The 13,470-nt window shown below is 37.3% G+C and overlaps 2 protein-coding genes across 2 annotated transcripts in view; one reads left to right on the forward strand and one right to left on the reverse strand.

The window, feature by feature from the left end:
* Positions 1–3,620: 3,620 nt before the first annotated feature.
* Positions 3,621–8,059, reverse strand: mrpl57 (mitochondrial ribosomal protein L57). The gene is made up of 2 exons (XM_061911257.1): positions 7,902–8,059; positions 3,621–4,125 (listed from the first exon to the last, which is right to left on the reverse strand). Exon 2 carries the CDS (start codon positions 4,108–4,110, stop codon positions 3,799–3,801), a length of 312 nt encoding a protein of 103 aa, XP_061767241.1. The 5' UTR covers positions 4,111–4,125; positions 7,902–8,059; the 3' UTR covers positions 3,621–3,798.
* Positions 8,060–9,604: 1,545 nt separating this feature from the next.
* Positions 9,605–13,470, forward strand: part of LOC133559466 (cytochrome P450 3A40-like) — a 33,492-nt gene continuing 29,626 nt past the window's right edge. The window contains exons 1-3 of the mRNA XM_061911258.1: positions 9,605–9,771; positions 9,860–9,953; positions 10,023–10,075. Coding sequence (XP_061767242.1) covers positions 9,701–9,771; positions 9,860–9,953; positions 10,023–10,075 — 218 coding nt within the window. The 5' untranslated portion in view covers positions 9,605–9,700. The remainder of the gene's footprint in view (positions 9,772–9,859; positions 9,954–10,022; positions 10,076–13,470) is intronic.

Consider the following 13,470-nt stretch of genomic DNA (forward strand, 5'->3'; position numbering starts at 1 on the left):
TAAAAATGCCTCTGTGCTAAATAAAAATTTGGTTTCTCAGTTCGAACATTAAATATCTTGTCTTTGCAGTCTGTTCAATGGAATATAAGTTGAAAAGGATTTGCAAATCATTGTATTCGGTTTTTATTTACAAATTACTCAACGTGCCAACTTCATTGGTTTTTGGGTTCGGAGTTGGTCAGATAAAGATGATTTGCTGAGCCTGAAAATTAGCTTCCAACTTCTGAGCACTAGCGGTCCGTTTTTTGCATTAACTGTTTGTTTGCATAATTAGCGTGCTTGGTGGAGAAATGACGACTCACGTTGACGGTTTCTTGGCAAATAAGACATACCAGCCTCTGACTGGACTTCAGTGAAAAAGTGTTTAGTTTCCCATTCCTTATCAAAAAGCTGGCATTCGCTCTCTTTTTTTATTGTTGCAAATTGGTTCTGCTGTAAGAGCAGTAGCAGTAAAAAACAAGTGTACCTGGGCTGTGCAATTAATCAAGCATATTGCGCCACTCTGTGGAATTACTTGGTACTACAGGACACTGAATTTGGTCCTAATTTGCTCAATTCTTGTTTTATTTTTTAGGGCGGGCCGGATGTGGCCCGCGGGCCGTATTTTGCCCACCCCTAAGAGTCTAAAAGAGCTCTCTGGTGTTGAAGACTTACTGCACACAAACAACAGAAATATCCTCCATATAGAAAGAAAAAATAGTTTTTTTAGGATATTGATAAGATTTTCTATATAACAGGAGCACCCTGCTGTGTAAAAAAAATAAACTGGGGAAAAAAAACATGTCAAAAGATCATGTGTCTATAAATCATTGTGGTTTTGTAGGACCTACTGTACTGCAAACAGACTAGACAAAGATGTTCTATATGACAGGGGCGCTCAACTGTTCAGGAACTACTGCAGACAAAAAACACTGCATTTTTAATTTTACAAAACGTTTTACTTTTGTTACTGCATGAAAACCTCTACACGGAAACCACATCATTTGGTCAAAGATTGTCTATTTTACAGGAAGTTGGTGCTAATAAAACACAAGTTAAAAAAAGCCTATATTCCAGGGAATCATTGGGGTTTTTATGTAGATTTATTTTGCTGCAAACGCACAAGTCAAAGATCCTAAAAAACATGGTACTGTATATACAGGATCTTTGACTAGTGCGTTTGCAGTACAGTAGGGCCTAAAAAACATGTTTTTTATAGGTTTTTTGACTAGTGTGTTTGCAGTACAGTAGGTCCTAAGAAACATGGTGTATGTAGGATCTTTGACTAGTGCGTTTGCGGTACAGGAGGTCCTAAAAAAGATGGTATATATAGGATCTTTGACTAGTGCGTTTGCAGTACAGTAGGTCCTAAGAAACATGGTTTATTTAGGATCTTTGACTAGTGCGTTTGCAGTACAGGAGGTCCTAAAAAAACATGGTAAATATAGGATCTTTGACTAGTGTTTGCAGTACAGGAGGTCCTAAAAAAACATGGTAAATATAGGATCTTTGACTAGTGTGTTTGCAGTACAGTAGGTCCTAAGAAACATGGTGTATGTAGGATCTTTGACTAGTGCGTTTGCGGTACAGGAGGTCCTAAAAAAGATGGTATATATAGGATATTTGACTAGTGCGTTTGCAGTACAGGAGGTCCTAAAAAAACATGGTAAATATAGGATCTTTGACTAGTGCATTTGCAGTACAGTAGGTCCTAAATAAACATGGTTTATATAGGATCTTTGACTAGTGTGTTTGCAGTACAGTAGGTCCTAAAAAACATTGTATTTATAGGATCTTTGACTAGTGTGTTTGCAGCACAATAGATCCACTTAAAACCCCAATGATTCCCTGGATAATAGGCTGTTTTTAACTTGTGTTTTATTAGCATCAACCGCCTGTAAAATAGACAATCTTTGACCAAATTATGTGGTTGCCGTGCAGATTTTTACAAGTAGTAACAAAAGTAAAATGTTTTGGAAAACTAAAAATGCAGTGTTTGTTGTCTGCAATAGGTCCTCAACAGTAGAGTGCCCCTGTCATATAGATCCTCTTTGTCTCGTCTGTTTGACCTACTGTACTGCAAACACACTAGTCAAAGATTATGTGTATATATATATATATATATATGTATATATATATATATACATATATATATATATATATACATTGTGTATATATATATATACACATATATATATACATACATACATATATATACACATATATGTATACATACATATATAAAATATATATATACACATGCATACACACAAATATATATATATACACATTTACATACACAAATATACATATATATATACACATATATGTATACATATATATACACACACACACATATATATATATATATATATATATATATATATATATATATATATGTGTGTGTGTGTATATAGTGGGGCAAAAAGTATTTAGTCAGCCACCGATTGTGCAAGTTCTCCCACTTAAAATGATGACAGAGGTCTGTAATTTTCATCATAGGTACACTTCAACTGTGAGAGACGGAATGTGAAAACAAATCTAGGAATTCACATTGTAGGAATTTTAAAGAATTTGTTTGTAAATTATGGTGGAAAATAAGTATTTGGTCAACCATTCAAAGCTCTCACTCATTGAAGGAGGTTTTGGCGTAAAATCTCATGATAAATGGCCCCATTCATTCTTTCCTTAACACGGATCAATCGTCCTGTCTCCTTAGCAGAAAAACAGCCCCAAAGCATGATGTTTCCACCCCCATGCTTCACAGTAGGTGTGGTGTTCTTGGGATAAAACTCAGTATTCTTCTTCCTCCAAACACGACAAATTGAGTTTATACCAAAAAGTTCTATTTTGGTTTCATCTGACCACATGACATTCTCCCAATCCTCTGCTGTATCATCCATGTATCCATTTTGGTATAAACTCAACTCGTCGTGTTTGGAGGAAGAAGAATACTGAGTTGCATGCCAAGAACACCATAACTACTGTGAAGCATGGGGGTAGAAACATCATGCTTTGGGGCTGTTTTTCTGCTAAGGAGACAGGATGATTGATCCGTGTTAAGGAAAGAATGAATGGGGCCATTTATTGTGAGATTTTGAGCCAAAACCTCCTTCCATCAGTGAGAGCTTTGAATGGTTGACCAAATACTTATTTTCCACCATAATCTACAAATACATTCTTTAAAATTCCTACAATGTGTATTCCTGGATTTTTTTTCACATTCCGTCTCTCACAGTTTAAGTGTACCTATGATGAAAATTACAGACCTCTGTCATCATTTTAAGTGGGAGAACTTGCACAATCAGTGGCTGACTAAATACTTGTTTGCCCCTCTGTATATATATATGTATATATATATATATATATATATATATATATATACACACACATACATACACACACACACATCAGGAGCTCTCTGCTGTATTGGAAAAAACAAGGACTGATGTTTTTGAGGATCTAATTGTGGGCAGAAAAACAGTCAAAGCTCCTCTATATGACTGCTGTTTTATGGACCTACTGTAATCAACAATTATACTCTTTCCAAAGTAAACAATAATACATTGCAGTGTTGATTGTTAAATAGGTGATAGCCAACTTAAGCGTGAGTGTTAATAACTCATACATTTTGTACTGTAGATGATGCACAGTATTATTTATTATAAATGATACATGTGGAGAACCTTTGAGAGTACATTGGATCAATGTACATATTTACCATACTGAGTCAGAAGGACTACCAAGATCAAGGTTTCCAGTTCTGGTTCAAAGTGTCACTGAACAGAAATGAAAGTCTTCAGATGTCAAACCGGGGCATTAACTGGACCAGGTCTTGGAGATCTGCAGGTGACTGAGGTGATCGGCGAAGCTCTTGTGTTGGGGAAAATTGCTGGACTTCGACTCCTTGAACCGCTGCCATATTTGCTGTCGGCGCTCGGCGGCGTGGCCCAACTCCTGCTCCTGGGTCATGAAGGGCCGGCTGAGCCAGTATTCGTTGGCGGCCTCGCGCTCCAGGTGCTTCACCATGTTGCGCTTCATGTGCCACGTGACGGCCCGCGGACGCCGGTACTTTCCGAGCCACTGATGCCCGGGGATGCCTTTCCTCAGCAGCGCTAAGGTGAGGAACATGACGCCGACTTGCCCCTGACAAGAAAAATTGACCGCAGGTGTTCAATAGGAGTACAAAGATTAAAAATGATGTTGTACGGACAATATTTTGGGGTGAAAATATGACTCCTAACAATAGATGACCACCTGTATAAATTATAGATGTAGTGATACAGTACACAAGTGGACGTGTAACTTAAACTAACACCTTCATAGCAGTAAAAGTCCAGCATAAAATATTACTTGATATATTTTGACCATAAAATAGATTACCTCTGTCCAGCCATAAATAGATTAAACTGGGGCTGGACCGATAAAACAATATCAATATACTGTACATCATGCTAGACACTTAACTGATATCAATTTAAAAAAAAAAAGTGTTTGATTAAATGTTGAGTTACGAAGCAAGGTTGGTTGCATGAACAAATGCAAGAAGTGATCACTGATAATTTGGAGTGACATGCTAACAGCCAATCAGGTAACAGTATCAACTTAGGCTGGGCGATGTTTCAAGTTTGTAAGATATATCGATATATTTTTAAACAAGATACGAATTAAGAAAAAATAGTAATATCGATATATTTTATTTCACGTTAAAGTTAGCAAATGCCGCTTATTTGCTGTGTTTCTTGTTTTACCCCGCTTCCCTTCCATGGGCTACAAGGCCCCTCCCCTTCCTCCTTCCAAGACATGCTTGGACGTATAAGAACATCCATGATTGGTTGGTTGTTTACGATGATGAGTCACGATTGGTTAAGATTAAGGCAAAACTTTACGGACAGGCCTATCAGAGGTAAAATAGTGCGGGTCATTGAACCAGGAATGGAACTCGCAACAGACATCCCAAATGACGACGAGAGAGTTGGAGAAAAGAAGAGGGAATTTTTAACATTTATGTATTTTTAAAAAACTAGTGGAATATGGCAGAGGGATTCTCTTCCTTATATTGTTCTTTTAGCGATATAGACGACGTTCAGGAAACCCACAATGCGTATACTTGGCCACCTTTGGACAAATGTAGGTGTCTGGATAACACGTTAATTTGAGTTGTTTACCATGTAAGCCCAAATTAAAACTGTTCCCGAGTTTCCAAGCCGGACATATTTCGCACAAAAACTGTACATGTGTGACAGTCCATTACATTGTCCTATGGGAAATAGAAAGTGCCTGCCAGCAAATATATTTTTTTTTATCCGAGTTTAATACTGTTTGTATTATTCGCATATCTATGTTTTTTTTTTTTACGTAGGAATAATATTTTTCTATTTTATTGATGTTATGTAATTCTGTGCTACTTAAACAGTTTCTTTTCAGTGCTGTTAATACCCATCTTGACTAAGTGGATTACTGAAAGTGCCACTGACTGTTTACAGTACAGTGTTCATTCACTTCAATATCACTGAATATCGCTCAAAAATGAATATATTTATATGTATACTTTCACCGAAAAATATATCGAGATATATATCGAATATCGAGTTTAAGTAAAAATATATCGAGATATGCTTTTTCGTCCATATCGCCCAGCCCTAGTATCAACTATCATCTTGTTGTCTCGTGGTCGATTCTTTGCATGGGTGAGAAGAGAAACTAAAAATGAGTGCTGCAAAAAGCGAACAAATTGTGGCTAAAACATGAAAGGTTACCTCGACAGTATAGCAGTTTTTCCCCCGGATTTTTTAAAACAGACCATAGTCCTTATTAGCCGTGCTCACTTTTTTTTTCAACTCTCATCCGTTCCCTTTATGGGCATACAAAAATAACAGGTAGGAACTAAAGTGCTGGGCTGTATAAATAAATACATCCATCCATCCATTTTCTACGGCTTGTCCCTTTTGGGGTCACGGGAGGTGCTGGTGCCTATCTCAGTTGAATTCGGGCGGAAGGCGGCGTACACCCTGGACAAGTCGCTACCTCATCGCAGGGCCAACACAGATAGACAGATAATATTCACACACATTTGCACACTAGGGCCAATTTAGTGTTGTCAATCAACCTATCCCAATACAATAAATTACAAAACATAATAGTAATTTGGTGCAATAATATTTCAGTAATATTTACTGCATGGCATAAATTCCATTCCATACTTAAATAAGAATAACATACCAAATTAAATGTTACACAGCTGTAACTTCCTGGCACTAAACCTACAGAAAATAGTTTTTTCCGGGTTTCTCTGTTTACATTTTCACACTTTGCACTATTTTGGTACACTGTATTTAGTTTTTGTTAATTTTTCTTTTTCTTTTTTTGCAACGTCCTTTTAAGAGGTTATTGCTAAGTGTTCAATGTGATTGTACAATTCTGTTTACAATGTTTGAGTGCTTTCCATGCATTTCCTTTCTGCTTTCATATCTGAAAGGTTTCTTATTGAGATGGTTACATTTTAAATAAAAATGTTAACTCCTAATATATTTTCCTCCTGGTCCTCACTGGATTGGTTCGCAGCAGAGTGTGAAGGGATGGGATGAGAATCAGCACTTCCAAGTCTGAGTCCATGGTTTTCGCCCCGGAAAAGTGTGGAGTGCCATCTGCAGGTTGGGGAGGAGACCCTGCCCCAAGTGGAGGAGTTCAACTACCTTGGAGTCTTGTTCACAAGTAAGGGAAGAGTGGATCATGAGATCGGCAGGCGGATTGGTGCGGCGTCTTGCGTCTTCTATTATTATATTTTATAAATAGTAAACCAAGTTGTGTTAGTAGTTTAGTCAGTAGTTTAGTCGTGGATGTACACTGTATAGTAGTTAGGGTTAGGGTTAGGTTTGGACTGATTTGAGGACAATACTCAGTTACATTGTCCCGACTACAAATGAATAGATTTACATAAGTATTTAATAAATTATTTTGACACCAAAAAACATGTATTTGCGCCCATTGATTTGCAAAATGTGGACCACACATTATTCACGTATATAGCTGGAAGCAATTTACAAAAAGATTGCGCATTATGCAAACGCATTTTGCAAATTGCTCACATGGGTATTGTGCCTACAACAGAGATAGGGTGATAAACTCTGCCGTCGGGGAGGAGCTCAAAGTAAAGCCGCTGCTCCCCCACATTGAGAGGAGCCAGATGAGGTGGTTCGGGCATCTGGTCAGGATGCCACCCTAACACCTCCCTATGGACGCGTTTAGGGCACGTCCAACCGGTAGGAGGCCACAGGGAAGACCCAGGACACGTTGGGAAGACTATGTCTCCCGGATTGCCTGGGAACGCCTCGGGATCCCCCGGGAAGAGCTGGACGAAGTGGCTGGGGAGAGGAAAGTCTGGGCTTCCCTGCTTAGGCTGCTGCCCCCGCGACCCGACCTCGGATAAGCCGAATTAGATGGATGGATGGGCCTTATTTTCAAAAGGTCATATAAATATCCATAATTATCGATAAAGACGGATAAAATCAGCTTACATAATGACAGTTTTCAGCAATTTTGCCCAGCCCTACATTAAATTAAATTCAAGTTAACAAATTAATACAAATTGTCATGTTTAATCTTAAAAATGGACTATACAGAGTTATAGATGAGTAAATAATTGACTGCGTCCTCCGTGTGTGACATTCAACTACTGACGTTCCTCGTTCAGTCTAGTTTTCCCTTTTAAATATTGTATTTACGGTACAAATGACGTCGTGTTTGACTAAGATAAATCCCAAATGAAGCTCGGGTAATTGAAGGTGACATGTTTGCCAAAGTCATGTTGCTACTAGGAGATGCTAACTGGCTAGCTTGTAAAAGCTAACTAAGACGCAGGTTAATTCTGAGGCAAAGTCACTCCCAAAATAACAATTATCAGTGCATGATGTGAAGCCTACCTCGCGGTAGGTAAGTGAAAGTTCCAAAAACAAACAGAAACGTCAGGTTTTAGGCAAATTGGAAGAGCCAAAACCAGAAGAGTGAAACGAGTGTCACGATGTTAACTTCCGGATTGTTGTACTACGGCGAGCGACAAGGCAACCGGATGCAACAAGAGCAAAACTAATATTATCTCTTTTAAAAGCTCAGCAAACAGTTTGAACATTCCAACAAACCAGACATACATTATTCGTAAAATACATCGACGAGAAACTAAAAATATTATTTTTAATGCGCCACTGTTCGCATATAAAACTAAGGACCCGATGGCCTGTTCTAAAAATAGCTCAAATTGCAGCACGTAGCAGTGAGCTGCCTCTATTTTTTAAATTGTATTAATTTACTCGCAAGCTGGTCTCGCTTTGCTCGACATTTTTCTTCTAAGAGAGACAAAACTCAAATAGAATTTGAAAATCTAAGAAAATATTTCAAAGACTTGGTCTTCACTAGTTTAAATAAATTCCTTTATTTTTTTACTTTACTTCTTATAACTTTCAGAAAGATAATTTTAGAGAAAAAAATGGAACCTTAAAAATGATTTACGGATTTTTAAACACATACCGTATTACCTTTTAAATTCCATCCTCTTCTTTCCTGTCAATTTAAATCAATGTTCAGGTGTTTATTTTTTTTATTGTAAATAATAATAAATACATTTTAATTTAATTTTTCATCTTAGCTTCTGTTTTTTCGATAAAGAATATTTGTGAAATATTTCTTCAAACTTATTATGATTAAAATTCAAAAAAATTATTCTGGCAAATCTAGAAAATCTGTAGAATCAAATTTAAATCTTATTTCAAAGTCTTTTGAATTTCTTTTAAAAATTTTGTTCTGGAAAATCGAGAAGAAATAATGATTTGTCTTTGTTAGAAATATAGCTTGGTCCAATTTGTTATATATTATAGCAAAGTGCAGATTGGATTTTAACCTATTCAAAACATGTCATCAAAATTCTGAAATTAATCTTAATCAGGAAAAAGTACTAATTATGTTCCACAAATTTATTTTTTTTTTTTTCAGAAATTAGCCGGTTTTTCAATCCTTTTTTTTTCGGTTGAATTTTGAATTTTAAAGAGTCAAAATTGTTTCAAATTTTTTTGCATTTTTTTCATGTTTTGTACTCTTTTAAACCGTTCAATTAAGGTTTTTTTTCATCATCTTTTCTCTACAAAAAACCTTCCGTAAAAGGAAAAAGAAGACGGAACAACTCATTTTTTTATATATATACATGTATTTATTAAAGGTAAATTGAGCAAATTGGCTATTTCTGGCAATTTATTTAAGTGTGTATCAAACTGGTAGCCCTTCGCATTAATCAGAACCCAAGAAGTGGCTCCTGGTTTCAAAAAGGTTGGTGACCCCTGTAATTGACGCTTCACGGATTGACCGGATATTACGTCAAGTTGTCCGCCATGTTGCGGCAGTCTAATAACGATTTAAAAGACAAGTTTGTCTTTAAAAAAAACATCTAAGCAAACTACGTCCTGTGACTGCTCCAAAATGAAACTATATTATACAGTGTCATGATTAAACATAAACAAATAATAATTTCCTCCGATTTCATGGCTCTTACAAGATAGTGTTGACTGCCGTACGATGACGTTGCGAAGAAGTGGGTGGCTGTGATTTCGACATTTGGAGGGACACGCCCACCCCCGCTTCCGACTTCCTGCTTAGTTACCTTTTTTACCTCAGTCACTCTTTTTGTTCGGGATGCAAACCTCCAGACAACAAACATAAGAAGATCTCTGACACAATGTTCGGCTTGGAGCTTTTGTCAGCCACAACTTGGACTTTAGTAGCTTTTGTTCTCGCCTTGCTTTTACTGTGAGTACACTCTTCATTTGTTATGTCAACACATTGTTTAAGAAACAAAAACAAATGTGTGTGTGATTTAATGTTCTTACACTTAAAGGTATGGCGTTTGGCCCTTTGGACTTTTTAAAAAGTTTGGAATACCAGGACCAAGGCCACTTCCCTTTGTAGGAACAATGCTGCTTTATAAAAAGGTGAATAAAGCAGATTTTCACCAACATTCTCTACTTATTTAACTTGTTTGCCCTCTGCTTCCTACATAGGGACTTGTGGCTGTTGACCGGGAGTGCCAAGCCAAATATGGAGACGTGTGGGGGTGAGAAACTTTTCAGTATTTCACAATCCACCTGGTATATGACTTAAGACCTTTCACCTGCCACCTGAAGAATTGTCGTGACTTATTTATCTGAAGAGGCCATGCTAACAAATGAATATAAATGCCTCCTTTAAAGCCCTACTGAAACCCCCTACTATACCCACCACGCAGTCTGATAGTTTGGATATCAATGATGAAATATTGACATTGCAACACATGCCAATACGGCCTTTTTAGTTTACTAAATTTCAATTTTAAATTTCCCAGGAGTTTTGTCTTGAAAACGTCGTGTAATGATGACGAGTGCGCAAGACGTCACGGCTTTTTAGGAAGTATGAGCACTACGCACACACACACAACTAAATGTCGTCTACTTTAACGGCATAATTACACAGTATTTTGGAGATCTGTGTTGCTGAATCATTTGCAATTTGTTCAATTAATATTGGAGAAGTCAAAGTAGAAAGATGGAGTTGGGAAGGTTTAGCCTTTAGCCACACAAACACACGGTGATTCCTTGTTTAAAATTCACGGAGTTGAAACCTTCCTATGGATCACAGCAGACATGGATCCAGAATAATTGTCAACCAGAGGTTTCTGTGAGAAAATTGTGGTTAAAAAGTCGCCACTTACCGGATATCAGCTGAGCTTGCGCCTCCCGTACAGCTGCCGTCGACTTCCCCGAGACACTGCGCGTCAACACCCGGCCGTGGACGTACACTTCCGACTATCAGGTACTGTTAAACTCACTAAAATGCTAGCAACACAATAGAAAGATAATGGATTACCCAGAATTATCCTAGTAAATGTCTCTAAAAACATATGAATCCGTCTCAATGCAACGCGATTGCAATCGGGTTTTTTTTTATTTTTATTGTTTTTTCTTTTTTTCTAGTCAGTCGCTATCAATATCCTCAAACACGAATCTTTCATCCTCGCTCAAATTAATGGGGAAATTGTCGTTTTCTCGGTCCGAATAGCTGTTTTTGTTGGAGGCTCCCATTAAAAACAATATGAATATGTGAGGAGCCATCAACATGTGACGTCATCATCTGCGACTTCCGGTAAAGGCAGGGCTTTTCTGTTAGCGACCAAAAGTTGCAAACTTTATCGTGGATGTTCCCTACTAAATCCTTTCAGCAAAAATATGGCAATATCGCGAAATGATCAAGTATGACACATAGAATGGACCTGCTATCCCCGTTTTAAATAAGAAAATGTAATTTCAGTAGGCCTTTAAGCACGAGTCACACAAGGCAGTTTTTACTTTCCCTGTCATACCAAAGACTATACAAATGGAAGGCATTACCTCCCTGCTAGGCACTCAGCATCAAGGGTTGGAATTGGGGGTTAAATCACCAAAATGATTCCCGAGCGCTGCCACCACTGCTGCTCACTGCTCCCCTCACATCCCAAGGGGGGGGGGAGGGGAGACAAGGGGATGGGTGAGATACAGACAGTAATATCACCAGACCCAGTGTGTGTGTGACTATCAGTGGTACTTTAACTGTTTAAAGCAAACAAACATAAATTCATGGAAGTAAAGGGTCAAACCGTCGCTCCTTGCCCTGATAAAACCTTTATCAGCGGGAGGTTTTTACTGCAAGTCATGAGAAAAGTTAGCCAATGCTGTTGGTAAAAATTATGTAATAGTGCCAACTTAACATTCTTCATTGCCATACAAGGGTAAAAAAGAAGTTAACTTAAGTTAATGGTAGAATTTAAAACAATAAAGGTGATGTGAGGAGACACTTGTGAATACTGTCATATATATATATATATATATATATATATATATATATATATATATATATATATATATATATGCACATATATATACATACAGTATGTATGTATGTATATATATATATATACACACACATATACATGCATATATAAACACATACATATATATATATACATACATACATACATACATATATATATACACATACATATACATACATACATAAATATATATACACATACATGTATATACATATATATACACATACATATATATGTATGTATATTTATATATGTATGTGTTTATATATACATGTGTGTGTATATATATACACATATTTTATGTATATGTGTGTGTGTGTGTGTGTGTGTATATATATATTTATATAGATATATATACACACATATACAAACCCCGTTTCCATATGAGTTGGGAAATTGTGTTAGATGTGAATATAAACAGAATACAATGATTTGCAAATCATTTTCAACCCATATTCAGTTGAATATGCTACAAAGACAACATATCTGGTGTTCATACTGATAAAGGCTTTTTTTTGTTACAAATAATCATTAACTTTACAATTTGATGCCAGCAACACATAACAAAGAAGTTGGGAAAGGTGGCAATAAATACTGATAAAGTTGAGGAATGCTGATCAAACACTTATTTGGGACATCCCACAGGTGTGCAGGCCAATTGGGAACAGGTGGGTGCCATCATTGGGTATAAAAGCAGCTTCCATGAAATGCTAAGTAATTCGCAAACAAGGATGAGGCGAGGGTCACCAATTTGTAAGCAAATTGTCGAACAGTTGTGGAACAACATTTCTCAACGAGCTAATCCAAGAATTTAGGGATTTTACCATCTACGGTCTGTAAAAACATCAAAAGGTTCAGAGAGTCTGGAGAAATCACTGCACGTAAGCGATGATATTACGGACCGTTGATCCCTCAGGCGGTACTGAATCAAAAGCAGACATCAGTCTGTAAAGGATATCACCACATGGGCTCAGGAACACTTCATAAAACCACTGTCAGTAACTAAAATTGGTTGCTACATCTGTAAGTGCAAGTTAAAACTCTACTATGGAAAGCAAAACCCATTTATCAACAACACCAAGGAACGCTGGGCCCGATGTCATCTATGATGGACTGATGCAAAGTGGAAAAGTGTTCTGTGATCTGACAAGTCTACATTTCAAATTATATTTGGAAACTGGGGACGTGGTGTCCTCCGGAACAAATAGGAAAATAACCATCGAGATTGCTATAGGCACAAAGTTCAAAATCCAGCATCTGTGATGGTATGGGGGTGTATTAGTGGCCAAGGCATGGATAACTTACACATCTGTGAAGGCACCATTAATGCTGAAAGGTCCATAAATGTTTTGGAACAACATATTTTGTCATCCAAGCAACGTTATCATGGATGCTCCTGCTTATTTCAGCAAGACAATGCCAAGCCACGTGTTACAACAGCGTGGTTTCGTAGTAAAAGAGTGCAGATACTTTCCTAGCCTGCCTGCAGTCCAGACCTGTCTCCCCTTGAAAATGTGTGGCGCATTATGAAGCGTAAAATACGACAGCGAAGACCCCGGACTGTTGAACGACTAAAGCTCTACATAAAACAAGAATGGGAAAGAATT

Source organism: Nerophis ophidion, linkage group LG09 (genome assembly GCF_033978795.1).
Source record: "Nerophis ophidion isolate RoL-2023_Sa linkage group LG09, RoL_Noph_v1.0, whole genome shotgun sequence".
Taxonomy (NCBI): domain Eukaryota; kingdom Metazoa; phylum Chordata; class Actinopteri; order Syngnathiformes; family Syngnathidae; genus Nerophis; species Nerophis ophidion.